The sequence below is a fragment of the Artibeus jamaicensis genome, unplaced genomic scaffold (assembly GCF_021234435.1).
Source record: "Artibeus jamaicensis isolate MK-2021 breed Jamaican fruit bat unplaced genomic scaffold, CSHL_Jam_final contig_465, whole genome shotgun sequence".
Classification (NCBI taxonomy): Eukaryota; Metazoa; Chordata; class Mammalia; order Chiroptera; family Phyllostomidae; genus Artibeus; species Artibeus jamaicensis.
The window spans coordinates 9,519,750-9,538,704 of record NW_026521843.1 but is presented as its reverse complement, the minus strand read 5'-3'; the positions used below and the strand labels follow the sequence as shown (position 1 = coordinate 9,538,704).

Genomic DNA, 18,955 nt, shown 5'->3' with positions numbered 1-18,955 from the left:
GCTTATATAGATTTCAAGTGCACAATTCTATAATATGTCATCTGTATATTGTAATGTGTTCACCACTCAAAGTCGGGGCTCCTTCTGGCACCATTTATCCCCTCTTTACTGTCTTCTACTTGTACCCCCTTTCCCTCTGGTAATCACCATACTATTGTCTGTGTCTACAAGTTTTTTTCCTTAATCCCTTTACCTGTTTCACCCGGCCCCAACCTCCCCTTCCCTCTGACAGCTGTCAGTCTGTTCTCTATCTATATGTCCGTTTCCACTTGGTTTTTGTACATGGGACTCAATGTGTAAGTGAAATCATGTGATATCTGTCTTTCTCTGACGGGCTTCTTTCACTTAGCATAATGCTCTCCAGGTCCATTAATGCTGTCACAAAGGGTAAGGTTTCCTTTTTTTTTTTTTTTTTTTTTTAGTGGCCAAGTAGCATTCCATTGTGTAAATGTATCACAGCTTTTTTTATCCATTCATATACTGATGGGCACTTGGGCTGCTTCCAGATCTTGGCTATTATAAATAACGCTGCAGTGAACATAGGAGTGCATATGTTCTTTCAGATTAGTGGTTTGGGTTTCTTTGGATAAATTCCCAGAAGCAGAATCACTGGGTCATAAGGCAGTTCCATTTTTAATTTTTTGAGGTATCTCCACACTTTTCTACAGTAGCTGAACCAATCTGCATTCCCACCAACAATTTGCAAGGGTTCTCTTTTCTCCACAGCCTCGCCAGTACTCGTTTGCTGATTTATTGATGGTAGCCATTCTGACAAGTGGAAGGTGATATCTAATTGTGGTTTTAATTTGCATTTTGTGATGATTAGTGATGTTGAGCATCTTTTCATATGTCTATTGGCCATCTGTTAAATACTCTTTGGAAAAGAGTCTATTCAGATCCTTTGCCCATTAATTTTTTTTTAAATTTATTGATTTTAGAGAGAGGAGGTGGGAGTGGAGAAGAGAAAAAGAGAGAAAAACATCTATCTGCTGTTTCACTTATTTATGCATTCATTGGTTGCTTCTGGTGTGTGCCCCCTGACTAGGAGTCGAACAAGTAAACTTCGTGTGTTTGTATGATGCTCTAACTAACTGAGCTCCTGGCCAGGGCCTTTGCCCATGTTTTAATTGGATTCTTTGGGGGTTTTTTGATGTTGAGTTTTTTAAGTTCTTTATAAATTCTGGATTTTAACTCCTGCTCAGATGTTTCGTTGGCGGATATGTCCTTCCAGTCAGAGGGTTGTCTTTTCATTTTGTTGATGTCCTTTGCTGTGCAAAACCTTTTTGGTTTGATGTCTTCCCATTTGTTTACTTTTTTCTTTTGTTTCTCTTGCCTGAAGTGATCTATCAGAAAAAAATATTGCTACAAGAAATGTCTGAGATTTTACTGCCAATGTTTTCTTCTAGGATTTTTATGGTTTCGAGTCTTACATTTAAGTTTAACACACTTTGAGTTTATTCTTGTGTATGGTGTAAGAAGGTGGTCTGGTCTGTTTGGCATGTATCTATCCAATTTTCCCAATACCATTTATTGAATAGACTATCTTTACTTACTGCCTTGTATGTTTTTGCCTCCTTTGTCAAATATCAATTGACCATCAAAGCAGGGGTTTATTTCTGAATTCTATTCTGTTTCATACACTGGAAATTTTTGATCTATTTTCTCTTCATAGTATAGTCTAAACCATTCTTATTACTGAGAGTATAGATTTCATATAATATTTACACATTAAAAAGTTCCTTTAATTAAATTGAGGCGAATATAATTTAGAACTGTTTCTTGAATACTCTTTGTTGCTCATTTTTACTAGAGTATTCCTGAAGCTGTGATCAGGGGATTGTAATACATGCATCTAATATAGTTAACACAGATCAAGTGTACATTACATGCCATTTTTAATTCATTGATGTTTGAAAGAAACACACAACTAAAGACATTACTTGTGAATTATAACTTTTTACTAAGGACAAAACCCCTAAATTTATTATATTCTTTTACTTTATGGGTCAATAATAAAAGTATCTTTATAAATATTGCTGTAACAAGTAACAAAACCTAATGTTGCCTTTTTAAGTGTTAGTAATAAGCCAAACTTTTTTCACTTACATATTTGATGCATATAATTTTTTTCAGCATTAAATCTTCACTTTTAGAAGAAAACAGTCCTTTAAATTGTGTACTACCCAATTATTTATTTTTTTTGGTTTGCTTTGTCTTTAGTATAATAAAAATATCTTTATATATTATTACTGTCATGTTTCTTTTTTTTGCAGAATGGTAACTCATATCAATTTTGTCTGTTAACATATTTCCTTAAAGTAAACTGGGTCATTTTGAATATATAACAGTTTCTTTTCAAAGAACATAATGTTGGGACACTTTGAATAATTTAAATCTAATGCTCTTAAGGTTAAAAATGTAAGTTCAGATTAAACAGAAAAGCTTTAATCAAGAATGTTGTGGAAGAGGGAAGAGGGAAAGCAAAATTATCTCAATTTAGATTAAATGATGATAAGGGTATATTAATATACGTGCCTGAAAAGCAAATATAATAAAAAAGACCAGTCAAAACCCAGAAACCATCAAAAAACCTAGAATATACACTTTAAAGGGAATAAATGAAAAATAAATACATCAAGGCAGTATATATTTTATGAAAGATGTATTGTTATTTCTCCACACTTTTGAAAGGATATGATGGAGCAGTATTATTTTACAAACTTGGTTGAACACAGAATCAGTAATATACTGTATATTACCATATCACAGAGCAATGGTGCTACAGAAGGAATAAATGAGAGCCCATGTTCAAGAACTAGGGAAAGGTATTGAGAATTGATTTTTCAAGAGTGTGACCATTATAAACTAGCTTCAATTAATCCTGTCTTAAATTTGACCAGTTGGTTGGGATCCTTATATAATACTCATTTGCTTCATGAGTCCAATATAGGGAGCCTGTGAGAAGGTGCCGACATATCTTAGGAATTAACAGTTTGGTGCTGAAAAAATAAATACTCGTACATTTGAAAACAAATACATGTATCATCTGAATGGGCTGGGGCTTAAGTTTGGGGAGAATTCCTGAGGGAGACCAGATTGATGCATTTGGCTCGGCACAATTGGCCAAAAGGGTAGGTACATCAAAGCACATACAAAATCACCTTGGGAGCAGAAAGGAATGGTGGGGTGCAGAGAGCATATTGTCCTGCTTAGAGTCAGGGCACCACACTAAAGTCATTTTAGGATTGAAGGAAAATCTGATTTTAAATTTGATAACCTTTGTCAGCTCTTAAGTGCCGCTGGGTGAGGCCACAGGCTCTGCGAAGGATTTACACACTGTTTGTCTCAGATGGGGAGATACTGTAGGTGGATAAAGCACATATTAGATTATACAAATCAACAGTGGTACCCGTAGAATATAGTAAAATGGAAAACCAGAGAAAAATTAAAAATGGGGGAGACAATAATTTCATGAGAGTTCCTGCCCTATCCCTGAAACTGTGGCACGTTGTAACTTTCCAGGGAATCAAAAAGCACAAAGAACTGAAAAAAGAAGAGGGTAGAAAAAGAAAAGGGTATAAACAATGGACTCCAGGCGAGAAAATACCAAATACTAAAATTATTAAAAAATGAAAGGCTATGGCCCAATGGCAATTATATGCTGTAATGGCCCAAAGCTCATACATTACTTTCATGAGGGCCCTTGGGCTCAGTTACAGCTTAAATAACCTGTTAAAAAATCCTAAAACAAACAGACTGAGCACAAACTCCAACCCTCAGATCTCTCCAAGGAGTTCTCTAATTCCCCAAAGGCCCAAGGGAAGAAGGTTTTCAAACTCTGAAAAGGCATGTTTGCAGTTTCATTTGCCCCGAAGGCGCCGACCTACGAAATACAGTTAACGACTTTTGCCTTTCAACAATGCTGGGGCTTCGGGGCCTCCAAAATTGCAGGGGCGCCTTTCCTCCTAAAAGGATACTGACACCTTCTGCAAGTTTCGCAGGTAGGTGTGACATTTGCTCCGAGCCTGCAGGAACTCAGCGCATCTGAGGCTTCGGTGCAGGGCTCTGAGGGTCGGCGACCAAGCCCGGAGCTGACTCAGAAAAATCCTGAATCAGAAGCCAGGGCCCAGCTAGAACTTCGGTCCTCGCACAGCCACTGATGCAGCCCCCCACCCCCACCCCGCCCCACTGACGTCCGCGCAAGCGCATGATGCTCTTTGGGCCAAGCTGGGCCGACACCGGAAGTGTCTCCAGGCGCCCCCGGATGCGACCGGTTGCCAGGGCGACGGGAGCTTCCAAGAACCGCTGATTTTGGCGATTGGCGACTTAGAAACTAGTTTCCAGTTGTGAGCTTTGGCGTTTGGGGTCGTCCTCTCGGGAACTCCAGGATGTTCTTTTACCTGAGCAAGAGAGTGAGTCTTCCCCGCAGTGCGCCCTCGCTCCTTGGTTAGCGTAGCCCGTCCGCGGAGCCAGGCGTCCTGAACGCTGCTTCTCCATCCCTCCTCCGACCTTCCTTCTGGTCCAGCATCGGCCCTCTTCCAGACGGTCCCCGAGCCCCAGACAGTTCTTGGTGGAGCCAGCAGCCCTCTCTTATAGACTATCTCCCATCCCTGCCCCAGGCTGGGTTTTTTAACGGGGCCCGCTGGACAGATCAGTGAGTGCTTCTTCCACTTGTTGCTGATCCAGTGACTTAAATTCACTGGACCATCACGGGCCGCCGGGGAAAAGAAAAATAATTACAAAAGGGTAGTCTAAGTGTGTGTGGAAAGAGAATGTGGACTGGTGGTATGGGTTCATATCTCCCACTCACCGCTTTTAAAAATCTTTCAGGCGACTCCCCCGTTGGGTTTCTCCGCCGTCACTTCGTTCTTTTCCAAATGGTAGGGCCCGGCGCAGTTCAGGGACTACGCCCGTTTTCAAAACATCTTACACTGCAAGGCTGACCATTTTTCATCTTGGGCGGGTTTTCTTCAGCCTTTCTTCTCCTGTAGACGCATTTCCCAACTGCTTCGTAAAAAATTGTGAGAGTGGCTGTGGTTGCTTTTCAGATTGCCATTCCCAATAATGTGAAGCTGAAATGTATATCTTGGAACAAGGATCAAGGATTCATAGCATGTGGTGGTGAAGATGGATTACTGAAAGTTTTGAAATTAGAGACGCAGACGGGTAGGTGAATGAATGCAAGCCCAAATGTTTGAACTTGATGAAAATGGGATTTGCTCATGTTATTGTCAGAATACAAGCCTTCGCTTTTCCATCCCTCTTATGCTTTAGATTTTCCAATCTACACGTCACAATTATTTCTATTTGTGACCTTTGGGGAAGAAATAAGTAGTAATAATAATTACTAATTATTTAATGTACTGAGTAAACGATGTTCTTTATTTTGGCAGAATAATACCATTGCAAAGGTGTGTGTATTATTGTCCATGTTTCCATGGTGAGAAAAATAGGTACTTAAAAAAAAATCCTAATATCATCCAGGAATAGGATTGCCTTTCAGAAAGGCAAGAAATGTGAAAATCTTATAATCTGTCACTTTTATTTTTCCATAATATTTTTTGTTATTGTTTTTTTTTGTTTTTCTAGATGATGCAAAATTGAGGGGTCTTGCAGCTCCTAATAACCTTTCTATGAATCAGAATCTTGAAGGTCATAGCGGTAAGTCATATAATTTTTACATCATATTTTGTCTTTCGGCCTTTAGAAACCTGCAGAATTATCATCATTTTTAGTAATGGTAATATTTAAAGTAGTCATTTCTATTCAGCTATAATATAATCTAGAGTCATTCAGCAACTTTTATTTTTTGTTTTATTTATTTATTTTCTCCCTGGCCTGTGTATTCTGGGATTGGGAAAAACATCGCCATATGTTGGTCATTGACTCACAGCACATGCAGCATCCTGTGAAACCAGCCTTTTGGGAGGGATATCGTTCTCCTGTTGGCATCATAATTGAGTTTTCAGTAAGCCAGTTCCCCGTTCCATTGGACCAGCTGCTTCTGGGTGATGGGATGTGTGGGAAGACCATTCCTTAACATGGGCAGGGGCCATGGCCTTCTGTGAAATGAGCTCTGTGATCAGAATCATTGCTGAGTGGAGATTGTGATGGCGGGTAAGACCATTTTCGAGGTCATGGACAGTGGGGCTGGCAGAAGCTTTGTAGGCAGGGAAGGCACATCTAGATCCAAACTGCGTATTATTCTCGCAAAAGCAAGTTGTTGCCCCTTTAGTATAATCCACCTGCCATTAGGTCTCTGGCTGACCTTCCCGGGCCACAGTGCTGTGCTGGACTCAGCATTTCTCTCTGCTGTGATTAGCTTAGGTACTCAGCCAAGGTGGAGGCCAGGGGGATTTTGTGAGTGAACTCAGTATTTTTTTTTGAGATTTAATTTATTCATTTTGGAGAGATAGGAAGGGAGGGAGAAAGAGAGGGAGAGAAATTCCCTGACTGGGAATATAACCTATGACATTTTGGTTCACAGGCTGGTGCTTAGACCACTGAGCCACACCAGCCAGGTCTGAACTCCGTATTTTTAAGCCCACACACAAACTCCATATCTGCTACTATGGTTATTTTGTGCAGAGTTTTACTGAGCAACCCCTGGGCTGGCTGGGGTAAAAAACAGGTGGATATCCACAAAAATATGCCCTCTTGTCCACTTGATTATTGAAAACCTCCTCCAGACTGACTGCCCCTTGGTGAGGGAGCATTAAAAAAGCATGCAATATATTTGTATTCTATGCTCACTCCAAGAGTTCCATCCACATGTCTCTTCACCAGGTCTCCTCTTTATCATTTTCCAGCCTTGTTCTTTCTGAGTCCCAGACCTTCTAGTAAAACCATCAACCGCAGCCCACAAGTTAATGCAGATCCTTACCTCAGGCTCTCTCAGTTCAGCCAAAGAGGACCACCGTAGATGTGCTTGAACTTCTGTTCATGGGGAGGATTTCCCTGAACCACTCTTTTACAGACACTGTGGACTGGGGTTGTCATGTAGCCATTCGCCTCTGGCTGGTGCCGATGTATCTGAGAACCGTCTGTAAACCGATCTGATTTCAGTCACCTGGTCAGAAGGAACCCCTGTGAATCCATCCACGTAGTTCCGTCTTTCAAGGGCAACCGCTGTGGTCTTGTTTTCTGTGCTCTGTGTTGTTATATCTTTATGGCTCAATTTGTTAATTTTAGACCTACATGGATTCCCCACTGTGAAAGATGTTTAGTTTACTGTCCCGTCTATGTCACCCTATTTTTGGCAATTATATTTATTTTTTATACTAGTTACCTTAGCAATTTTAAATATGTGCTTAAAACACTCAGCCCTTACGCCTTAACGTGAGAAAGCAGTTCTTGGGTGCGTTCTCTGTGAGATGGGGCAGCAGGGGACCTCCTGTCCTTCCCCACACTCCCCACTCCCTGTGCCTTTTGCCTCCCCAACTTCTGCAGGGGTAATGTCAAAGTTGATGGTATTTCCATCTGTTCTTATCTATAGATTGATTTTTCATGTATATATTTTTAATCATATTTTATTGATTACGCTATTACAGTTGCCCCAAGGTCATAGTGGTAAGTCGTGTAATTTTTAAGTCATATTTCATTTTTAGGCATTTAGAAACCATCTACTGCAGAATTATCATTTTCAATAGTGGTACCATTTAAAGTGATCATTTCTTTTTTTTTTTTTTTAAGATTTTGCTTGTTTTTTGAGAGAGGAGAAGGGAGGGAAAAAAGGAGGGAGAGAAACATCAATGTGTGGTTGCCTCTCACGTTCCCCCTTCTGGGGCCTGCAACCCTGGCATGTGCCCTGACTGGGAATCGAACCTGCCACCCTTTGGTGCAGGCTGGCACTCAGTCCACTGAGTCACACCAGCTGGGGCTAAAGTAATCGTTTCTATTGAGCCATAATACAGTCCAGAGTCATTCAACAACTTTTACATTACACGATTAAACACCATCCTCAATAAATCTGAAAAAAGTAGCTATTATTTTATATATTAGAAAATACTGTATCTGTCTAGGGATAGGATATAATCTTTTTGATAGTTTGTCCTGTGGTTCCGAATTAAAGCAGACTAGAGAGATATCACAGCTGATGCACTACGTAATCCTAGATTGGATCTTGAAGGAGAAAAACGAGTATCTATAAAGGACACTATTTAGATAGATTTCTGTAGATTGGTAAAATTTGAATGTGGATTGTGGGTTATGGAGTAATATTGTATCAGTGTTAAATTACTTAAGTTATAATGTGGTTATGAAAGAGAATGTTCTTATTCTTAGGAAATACACACTAAAGTATTTAGAGATTACAAAAATTAAATGAAGTAAAACAAATTTGTCCTATAACCCAGAGGTTTAAGATATGCTCAAGAGTTTGTTACCAATAGAATGGAAAGCAAGGGAGGGGGAGGGTGGAGAAAGAGATTAGAGTACATGACCACAAGCAACCACTAACCCCCCTGGAAAAACAACCAAGTACTTAGTACGATGTCCTTTGGGCATTAGGACCCTGGGAGCCTGGCCAGTTCAGTAAATCTTGTGTTTGGTTTTGTCATCAGCTGTGTGGCAGTTGTTGCAGCTGACCATAGTAGGTACTTTGTTGGTGTGAAATAGGAACAAAAAGTAAAAGTAATATTATGCATCATTCTAAAAAATGAGTGATAATGTTAAATGTATCCTATGAATATTTTTGACTCTAAAGACTGGTAAAGTTGGACAAGAACCGTACTAATTTTAACATGCTCTTGGTGTTTGTCATAAAAATATGTGTGAAACTAATTACAGTTTCTAAATCATTTTATTTTTTTTTAGGTTCTGTTCAGGTTGTCACATGGAATGAACAATATCAAAAGTTGACTACCAGTGATCAAAATGGGCTTATCATTGTTTGGATGTTTTACAAAGGTATACTAGGAGAGTTTATTTAATAATCTTTTCACAAATTGGAGTCTGGATTGCAGTACCTGAATGGGGAAATAATGTCTTTGAAATAGAGCCCTTCTGACCAGCGGCAGGAGTTCATCCTGACTGCACTCGGTGACATTTCTGGATTTATTGCTCCCTACCGAACTGTGACCTTGTATAGAGAAAGTGAATTAGGTAACTGTTGGTAATCTCCAAAATTAACTTAGACTCTTACAGAATAATTTCTGCTGGAGGTCACTCTTGTTTCTCCAGGTTTCCAGTAAGAATTAGTTTTCATGTGGTCAGTGACTAGAGTTGGTTCAGTAGATAACAACATGTTTATTAAGAAGTCAAAGGCAATAATTTATTACCTTTATTAAATCCGTTGGCTTCCTTTTCTTTCACAGACACAGATTTTTATCTCAGCTCTGACGACTGGCTCACAATTTGTGCCTTTTGCCCGCAAGAGAGAGTAAGAGAAGGATTAATTTAGTTGCATCGCTATTACCAAAAAGACCCTCAAAAAACAAAACCCCTCATAATACCTGTTCTGTTGGGGCCTGTAGCCATCATCTTTACATGAAAAGAGTACCCTAGTTCATGTGTGTTGTTTTGAAAATGTTTAGGGTATACCATTTTAAAATTCTTAGTTAAAAAATATGCCATTTTTCAACTTAAGTACCTGAATTTATCAATTTTTAAAAGGTGTGTGTGTGTGTGTGTGTGTGTGTGTGTGTGTGTGTAGGTAGTAGAGTGAGAACGCACAGGAGGTTGGGATACACTCTGTCTTTCTCCAACGCATGTTCCCTGGGCCTTGGTCCTGCCCCTGGTGATGCCCGCTCTGACTTGTTGTCTGGCTGCGGCTGGCGTTCCCCGTACCCAGTGCGGTAAAGCCTTTTAAAAACCACAAACAAAGCAATAGACTTGTGATGTGCCCATATTTGGTTACACCTTGTTACAGTTCACATCTTACTCGAAACCTGTGCCCAAGAATATTTTTGTCATTCAGCCTTGGTGATGTGACATGTGAGATAAACCGTTTAAAATGTTTTTCAGGTAGGTTTAGAGTTTTTACCCAACGTGCTTGTGTTTTGTATGCTTGTAATTCATCATTGGAGAGTTTACGCACACTTGCAAAGTTATTGTGGCTGTTTTGTTTTTGTTTCGTTGTTACCTGAAGTGTGTTCAAGTGGGAAAAGTTAGGCCTTGAGAAAATCCATCGTTTTGGCCCTTGAAAAACAAATGAAGTTTTATTTTTTTAATTGAAAGGAAGAAACAGAGAAAGAGAGGAAAAAAGATGGGAATTTATTGTGTTTTCTGTGATGATCTTTGAAGCAATCATTAGTCAAGGCCTAAGTTAATTTTTCATTTTGTGTTGATTTGAAGGTTTTATAGTGTAACGTCTGAGGTGGCAGAAGACTTCACAGTTATTTGTTTTACTTTGTATTTCATGGGAAGTTTTTAAATCTAGGTACCACTTGATAGCTGTGGGAGTTTTACGTGTAATTTTTTTCTTCTGTGGAAATAGGGTCTTGGTATGAGGAAATGATCAACAACAGAAATAAGTCGGTGGTTCGCAGCATGAGCTGGACGGCCGACGGGCAGAAGATCTGCATCGTGTACGAAGACGGGGCTGTGATCGTCGGCTCCGTGGATGGTAATGCCTCTCTGCGCCGGGCTGAGGTCGAGACGCGACTGACATTGCTGTCTTTACGGGTTTGCACTCACTCTGTGTTAGTCCGCTGGCAGAAAAATGGACATAAAAAGAGGAAACAGTTGGTACATAATTTGATGACATTCCAGAATCATTTACTTTTAAGTATGTTCAAGGAAAATCCATTTTAAAATGTTTCTTACAGTGGCAGTCAAAAAGGTGAATTAATTGTTCAGGATTATTTTAAATATGTCTGCCTAATTATATAACTTATCTTTACAGTTGTTACACTGTATTACAACTATATAGATTTTAGTTTCAGAAAGGCCATAGATATATAATAGTTTCTGGTTATTTTTTAAAGTTGATATAATTGACATATGACATTAGTTTCAAGTGTACAACATAGTGATTTGCTATTTTATATATTGTGAGGTGACTGTTCATTCATTTTAATAGAGCTTGGCATGAGAAACTGTATCTTTCAAATTCTAGTTCATAGCTAACACTGGGCTTCTGAAAGTCTCTACCTTTCTTTTAATAAGAAATTATCTATAGAGAAATAGTTTATCTTTAAGTCATTTTCATTTTTCTGGTTTTAAAATTTCTTTTGTGTGTAGAACTTGGTGTATTCCACAAATGTTTCTGAGAGCCTACAAAATCACAGCTGTAGTTCTGGCACCAGGTACAACAAAAGACAAAAGAATTAGTGCAGATTTAGATCAGGAGAGATGGATGAGTAACCATTACAGTGCTGGTGCTCAGTGCTAAGACGGGGAAAATACAGCAACATGCAGAAGAAGTATGTTTTGAACCCAGATTTGGAGGGATCAGGGAAGGCATCCTGGAGGAGGTGGTGTCTACGATGAGGCATTAGCCACGAGGAAGATTGATATGTAGAATGTCCTAGGCCAAAGAAATAGCATTTGAGGAGGGCCAGAGGATTTGAACTTAGCCACGTTTGGGGTATGGAAAATATTTTGAGAATCAGTATAGTATAATACTAGGGAGAAGAGTTGTATGTGATACCATGAAGATCGTAAGTTACAAAATGAATTACCTAGCAAAGCTAGGAAGGGGTTAGACCCGAGAACAGGTGGGGGGTTGGCCTTAGATGGGTGTGCTGGGGCGCATACCTTTTCCTTTGTATTGGGGGGCAAAGCACAAAGGCGTGAATGCGAATTATGTTGGATGTTTGAAAGTAGGAATGAAGGATTCTTTTTTTGGTGTGTGTTATTATTATTTTTTTTAAAGATTTTATTTATTTTTAGAGGGGAAGGGGAGAAGGAGAGAAACATCAGTGTATGGCTGCCTTTCGTCCCCTGCTGGGAACTGGCCTGCAGGGAACCAGCCTGCAACTCAGGCATGTGCTCTGACTGGGAATCGAACGGAGATTGTGTGGTGTGGTCGCAGGCCTGCGCTCAATCAGCACTGAGCTACACCAGCCAGGGCTGAAGGATTCCTTTTTTTGAAAGCTTTTATTTTGTTTCCAAAGTAGAAGATGACTTCATCTACTAATTGGGAGTCAGGTCCTGGGCCAGAGTTTGGAAGAGAAGGGAGAAGGTTAAAAACAGCTGCTATTTCAAATGTTTGGTAGGCGATTTAGCACGTAGTGGTTGCTCCAGTATTTACTGACTAAATAAACTGAACAAACGTGTGAGTGCTCTTTAGCAAAACAAAGATTTTTAGAGCAGTTTGTGGACAATCATAGCCTTGAACCTCTAATGAAATAATTGTGTTGCATGTTCTGTTTTAGGGAATCGCATTTGGGGGAAAGACCTGAAGGGCGTACAGTTATGGCACGTAGCATGGTCCGCAGACAGTAAAGTCTTGCTTTTTGGGATGGCAAATGGAGAAATACACATTTATGACAGTCAAGGGAATTTTATAGTAAGTATACGTACATATATTCATTAGTTTTATTTACATATTTTATGCGATTATTTTATATATCATTCAATATGTGTACACATATATCAATATGTGTACACATTTCCTTATGATGGTTTGTATGATCAAGAAAGTCTTCAGTTCAGGTTTAAATTCTCTGCAAGCTTTTTTTAATTAAAAAACTTCTGGGTTGCTTCAAGGTAACTTAACCCTTTAGTTCCAGTTTTTGGCGGCTGGACGGAACCAGGGTTCAGTGTGCTGGAGCTGAGGGAGGATGAGCAGGACGATGTGCGGGTAATCCTGTGTCTTCTCACTGCTGAAGCCAGAGTTCACCTGAGATTCCGCGGGTGTTTTTGTAGCAAGCTACTAAAAGTTGTTTGTGAAAGAATGGAAGACTTAAACAGTAAGGGACAAAAGTCAGGGCCTTTAAAGAAGGTAAAATAAATAGGTTCAGGTAGCATCATCTCAAGAAAGACTCTGGCTTTGTAAGGTTCAGCTATGGTGGATCCGATTGTACGGGCAGCTCTCTTCGTAGTCAGGGTCAGGACTTCACCTCAGTGCCCTCATTAATGGGAGCGAGAGTCGCCAGCTTTTACATGACACTTTGCTGTTTTCACAGTACTTTTATACACCCTCTTGTCATTTGACTTTCATAAAAACGCTGCACACTCAGAACACTGAAACTCAGGGGAAGTGATCTGTCCAGGGTTGGCAAACCAGTAAGTGAGGGAGCTTGCATTTGAAACCAGATTTTTAAATCCTATTTCCTTTGTTTCTTCTATACAATACTCTGTTCTTACTGATCTGTTTTAAAACATAGAAGAGTAACCTAGCTGATTCTACTCAGATGAAAATGAAGCTGAATTGCTTGGTGAACGTCACGGGCGCGATCAGCATTGCCGGGATCCAGTGGTACCACGGCACGGAGGGCTACGTGGAGCCCGACTGCCCCTGCCTCGCCATTTGTTTTGACAACGGGCGGTGCCAGATAATGAGGCACGAGAATGACCAAAGTACGTGATTTTTAAAGCAACTTGAACATGGAGAATTAAAAATAGATTTAAAGATTGTCCTGGAGGTTATAAAGTTCTCCAGGCTGTTTTACCGCAGTTGCCTCATTATTTCTTTCTGACCAGATCCCGTTTTAATCGACACTAACATGTTCGTCGTGAGCATCCAGTGGAACCACACGGGCAGCGTGCTGGCCGTGGCAGGCTCCCAGAGGGCCGCCGCCCAGGAGGGCGACGCCAACATCGTGCAGTTCTACACTCCCTTCGGTGAGGTGAGTGCGGTCGTCTTCTCTCTTTCTGCTTAAATACGCAGCTCGTAAGGTGGGGAAGGGGGAGTGGAGGAAAAGGCACACGCTTTTCACACTTTTTATTATAAGGGACAATTGCAGTAAACTGGGAGATGTATGTTTTTGAATGAACCTCATCACAAGTCTTTGTAGTTGTATTTTGTGGGATTTATTTTATAGTCTGTACATTTAGAAAACCAGATGTTTCACCTAAGAATATCAATATAGATTGGTTATTTAGAATACTTTCTCTTTGATTTGAATATGAATCTGTTGTCACAGCTGGTTTTTGAGTTGTCTTTGGTGTAATTCAGTTGTTTCAGATTTTTTATTTTTAATGTAATATATGAAATGTGCATAGTTATTAAGTGTATGTATCTGTTTGTCCTTTCCCCAAACTTCTAATAGTTTTAATTTGTTGTGGAATAATCAATAATTTAAGAAAATCTACCTTAATAATTAATCTTAGGTGATTCAACATGAAAACAAGCATAGTTTTCATAAATGCATATGTTATCCTTTGCAGTAGTATTATTTCTAGATTTAATTTTTAATGAGAAATTTCTTGAAGTGATGGGAAATATCAATTAAGACAATGAATATATTGTGCATTTTAAAGAATTTAGAAAATGAGAACTTACTACTTAGTAACTAAGCTTAATACATTTTTACATATTTTATTTTCTAACTTTGGAATATATTCAGCCCCTTTGGGATAGCCTGTTGGTTTTTATAAATTTACCATAGACTTCAAAAGTATGTATTTTGCTATACAAAGCCTTCACTGGTTATTTTAATACTTTAATATTAACATTTTTACATGTTTTAGTAATTTGTGTAAGAATAAGAGATGATGTCAGCTGATACCTTTGAATCTGTAACTTAAAAGTTACCCAGTCAACTCTGCTCTAGAGTCTGGGCGCTGCCTGTATATGGTCAGTTAATACGTTTCTGATGGATGTGGGCGCCAAGGAAAACCAGAAGCATAGTTCTCAAGGTTCCTAAATAAGTAAGAACCTGATGTTTATTTTGATGTTTCTAGCCTTTCTTATAATCGCCATTCTTTATTGGTTATTTTCATTCATTGCCGTCGGCTTATTTATCATTAAATTGTTTTAACTGCTTATTCTGTTAGTTCAGCCTTCTCCAAGTAGAAAAACATGGATTCTTAGTCCTATCTTGCATCATCTTGCTTGAAAAGTGTGAGTGGATTTCGCTATAGTTGTAATTGAAACTATCTAGTGTAGTTCCTCTGTGTATATTAATCACTTAATATTTTTGAAGGCATGAATATTATATGGGAGATTTATTTTTGGAATTTTTTTAATTAAGATAGGGAAGATAACTTGGAAGGAAGCTATCAAAAGATTTAAACTTAAGGATAACCACAGGGGAGAATTTGCTTTCTGTGAGCTTGGGTCTTCCAGGGTTTGACCTGTGGTCTCAGCCCCCGGAAGGGGTAACAGCATGGGCTTGGATACAATTTGGACTGTTTTCCCAGTGAGGTTCCACTTGGAGGAGTTTTTTAACCCCTGAGTCTCAGTTCACATATTTTCTGAAATAAAGGTAGTGCCTCATGGTGCTATTATAAAAATTGAGGGAGATAACGAGACCATGCACAGCACAGCGCTGAGTCAGCGCCTCCCAAGGTCAGGTTCCTCTCCTCGCTGCCTGGTCTCCTGGCTGCTCTGCGAGGGAGGAGGCTGCCTCGCTCTCCCGCCCCCAGAGGGCCCTCGCCAAACGCCAGGAGGGCTGTTGTGAGGGTCTGCCTGTGCCCTGTGTCCTGTGCCATGCAGGCAGCAGGACACATAGAGGGACCCTCCCAGGGTAAAGCTATTTTCCCCATTGGTTTCCCCTGCAGGTGAAGTTTAAAAGTTTCATACATTAAATTTGACTTCAGAGCATATCTGCTTAACAACAAGGGATACCAGTATAATTTATTCAAATTCTTGGGATTATACTGCTCTGTCAAATAAGCATAGATTTGAGATGTTTTCTTTTTCTGGCCACATTTTAAAATGTCCATATGTTCATTTGTTCACTCACTAATTTAGCCATAACATGTACTATGTTAGAAGAAATTAACTTGAATTTACTGTATATTTGTTTACCTAATAAATATTTACTGAGTACCTGTTTACCAAGCAGTCTGTTAAGGGATAGGGAAATAAACGTGGATATGACAAACAGTGCTCTCAGGGGCTCACCGTCTAAATTCTCCAGACCCATGGAGGGAGGGGAGGGGCAGGAAACAGCATGCAGGTCGTATCTAGAAGGATGGGTCCAGGTGCTGCAGGAGGATGGAGAAGGGCAGCAGGGGTCAGGGGAGAAGGAAGGCGGGTTTGAGGTAGAGGGGACCCTCCGCAGCCACAGGTGAGGAGGCACAGCACTTCCCTCTGAGGGAGCGCCCAGGATGGGGGCATTGAGCGGAGTGTGGTTTCCTCTCGGAAAGGAAAAGGCACCGGATGCCATGCTACAGAATGTGGTGGCCAAGAGCTGTTGTTGGGTTTGAAATGATTAAACATTTAAACAAGCAGAGTAGGGTGTGATCAGATCTGTGGTCCAGAAAGATAGGTATTCCAGGGGAGTGGATGTTGAACTTGGGGGTACAGGGCGAGGAAGAGGAAAGAGATGAAAGGGGAGAATTGCAGTTGGGAGGTTCTTACATAGTTCATTCCAGAGAGGAGGCTGTTGGGGTGGAGGACGGATGGGGTGGGAGCAGCAGGACTTGGTCCTGCTTGGCTGTGGGCGGCGAAGGGGAGGCAAGACTTATGGAGTGAACATACAGTTCCTTACAGTTCTAAACGTGGGATGCATCTTACAGTCAGAGTTGTCTTATTTTAACTAGTGATGTGGTTTTTCTTCCCTTAGTTTACATAAAAATAAAGGTGCATGTTTAAATCTCTGGCATCTTAGATCTGATGAAATTTGGTAATGAATTCTTTGGCTCTCGTTTGTAAATTTCTCCTATCATATGTATAGTTTTCATTATAAAAATCCAGGGAAATGATTTTGAAGTGAGTAGCAGCCTTTCACAGAATAATTTTTATGCCAGTTTTGATCCCTGTCAGGTGATAGTTTGTACTTTATTTAACTGTGGTACTTCGGGTTAAATGTAATTGTTTTTTCAGTCTCTAGGCACTTTGAAGGTTTCTGGAAAGCAGATCTCTGCACTGTCTTGGGAAGGAGGTGGGCTGAAAATTGCACTAGCTGTTGATTATTTTATATACTTTGCAAATATTCGACCTGATTATAAGGTGAGTGTTATGAGCAGTTATTTAAAAAAAGCTGCTTATTTACTAAATAATTTTGTTATAGCTCAAAGTATAATTATATTTCTTGCATCTATTCACGGCCTCTTTCAGAAGCCAGCTGAAAGGAGGCTTTCAGTGTGATGACCTCAGAACTAGGAAGCTTTTCTAGGATACGCTGTGTACTTAGTAGCATCACTCCAACAGTCAGGGTCCCGGCTGGAAACAGATGGCACATTCAAAGGAGTCCTCGAGAGAGGTTGATGCAGGGTTTATTACAGGGGTGTGGCAGGGTTCGGGGGACCGGTAAGGGATGCCCACTGAGCACGTAGCAACAGTGGGCAAGTGAGGCGGCGTTGTCCTGGAGCCCACCAGGGTGCTGGCTGTGCAGGAGGGGCTGCCCTGTAGGAGCACAGCCATTGCCCCTGGCCGGGCAGAGGCAGCTCGGAGGAGGAAATGCCTCAGCCCTGTCTGCACCTGCTGCTGTCTTCTGTTGGCCAAACCAGAAGGCAAGGTGGCCCGGGGAATGCCGTTCATAGAAGGCAGCCTCCGGGGCACAAGGCCGGGTAGAGAAGGGCAGAGCGTGGATCAGAGGGAAAATGAGAAGAAGCAGCATAATAACTAATGAGCATTTTATTTTATCTTAAATTGAATGTTTGATGCAAAATGAGTTCTAAAGTACACGATTGAGCTGGTAGACTACTAAGAGTATTTGTTAATCAAATGCTTATGTATCTAATTTTTAAAAGGCCTTGGAAAAATGGCTGATTCTAGGACTAGTGTGGGGAAAGTGCAAGATGAGCCTGGAGCATCTTCCAGGGTCAGAAAGTAGGAAGCGCTTAAAAGACAGAGGATGGGGGCCTGTCAAAGAGACAAAGGGGCCGCTGGAGAGAACCGACATTGGCCAACTCCCAGTGGCCAAAGGTGGATTGATTTGAGCAACTAAGGAAATGAAGTAACATTGGAATGTAACCCAAATAATAAAACTGGTATAAGTAAATAATTATAAAAAGTGAATGCAGGAGGTGAAACAAATCTTCCCTAAGGAAGTATTTGGAGTGACTGAGGCGCCCCTCCCTTCAGGAGGTGGAGTGTAGTTGCTCCTCTTCCCCAATCTGGGTGTGGGTCACATCTAGTGACTCGCTTCCAAAGAGTACAGATGAAAAGGGAAATAAAAGAAAGTTACTTTACAGTGGAGGAAATTGGCAAGCGCTGCCTTGTCCAGGTGACCAAGGTGACATCACACGGACATCACATGCTCTGTGATGTGACGCAGCAGAGGAGCTCTCCACTGCTGCGGGTGTCTTCCTGGAAACCGACAGTCCTCATCTGGGCGTGGGGAGAACGTCCGACAAACCCAAACTGAAGTTCGCTCTACAGAGTATCTGACCAGTATCTCTCAAAACTGTCAAGGCCATCAAAACCCAGGAAAGACCGAGAACCCATCACAGCTGGGGGAAGCCTAAGGGGGCAGAATGACTGAGTATATCCTCGGAAGGGTTCTGGAAGAGAACAGGACAGTAGGGAAACACTGATGAAATCCAGATGAGTACGGAGTTCGGAGCATAGTACTTCACCAGTGTTGGTTCTTAGTTGTCACGAATGCTCCGTGGTGATGAGAGGTGTGAACAACAGGGCACAGGGGAGAAGAGTATAAGGAGCTGCATACTATCTTTGTAACTTTTTTAGAAATCTGAAATTATTTTAAAGTAAAAAAAAAATTTAAAGTAATCCTGGTATAAAAGGTAAACGTGGCTTAGCTTTGAATAGTAAACACAGTCATAATAGTGTCGGCTCTGAATATCGAGTTGTTCAAAATTGCACACATATATTGGGAGAGTTAGCAGGAGGGGAAAGCTCTGAGTGTCCAAGTTCGGTAGTCAGTGCCTGTGTGATGTGGAGATCAGTACCAAACCCGCTGCAGCTAGCAGAGTCGTAAATGGCTACCCTGGGGGG

General features: G+C 40.7%; 1 protein-coding gene across 3 annotated transcripts in view; it reads left to right on the top strand.

Moving 5' to 3' along the window:
* The first annotated feature begins 4,271 nt into the window (after positions 1 to 4,271).
* Positions 4,272 to 18,955, top strand: part of WDR35 (WD repeat domain 35) — a 56,255-nt gene continuing 41,571 nt past the window's right edge. For 2 of the 3 annotated variants that reach the window (XM_037151792.2, XM_037151791.2), the window contains exons 1-9: positions 4,272 to 4,412; positions 5,049 to 5,166; positions 5,590 to 5,661; positions 8,815 to 8,907; positions 10,436 to 10,564; positions 12,318 to 12,451; positions 13,299 to 13,464; positions 13,588 to 13,733; positions 16,880 to 17,005. In XM_037151792.2, coding sequence (XP_037007687.2) covers positions 4,389 to 4,412; positions 5,049 to 5,166; positions 5,590 to 5,661; positions 8,815 to 8,907; positions 10,436 to 10,564; positions 12,318 to 12,451; positions 13,299 to 13,464; positions 13,588 to 13,733; positions 16,880 to 17,005 — 1,008 coding nt within the window. In that variant the 5' untranslated portion in view covers positions 4,272 to 4,388. Of the gene's footprint in view, positions 4,413 to 5,048; positions 5,167 to 5,589; positions 5,662 to 8,814; positions 8,908 to 10,435; positions 10,565 to 12,317; positions 12,452 to 13,271; positions 13,465 to 13,587; positions 13,734 to 16,879; positions 17,006 to 18,955 lie in introns of all 3 variants that reach the window. The other variant, XM_037151790.2, reaches the window with a different exon arrangement.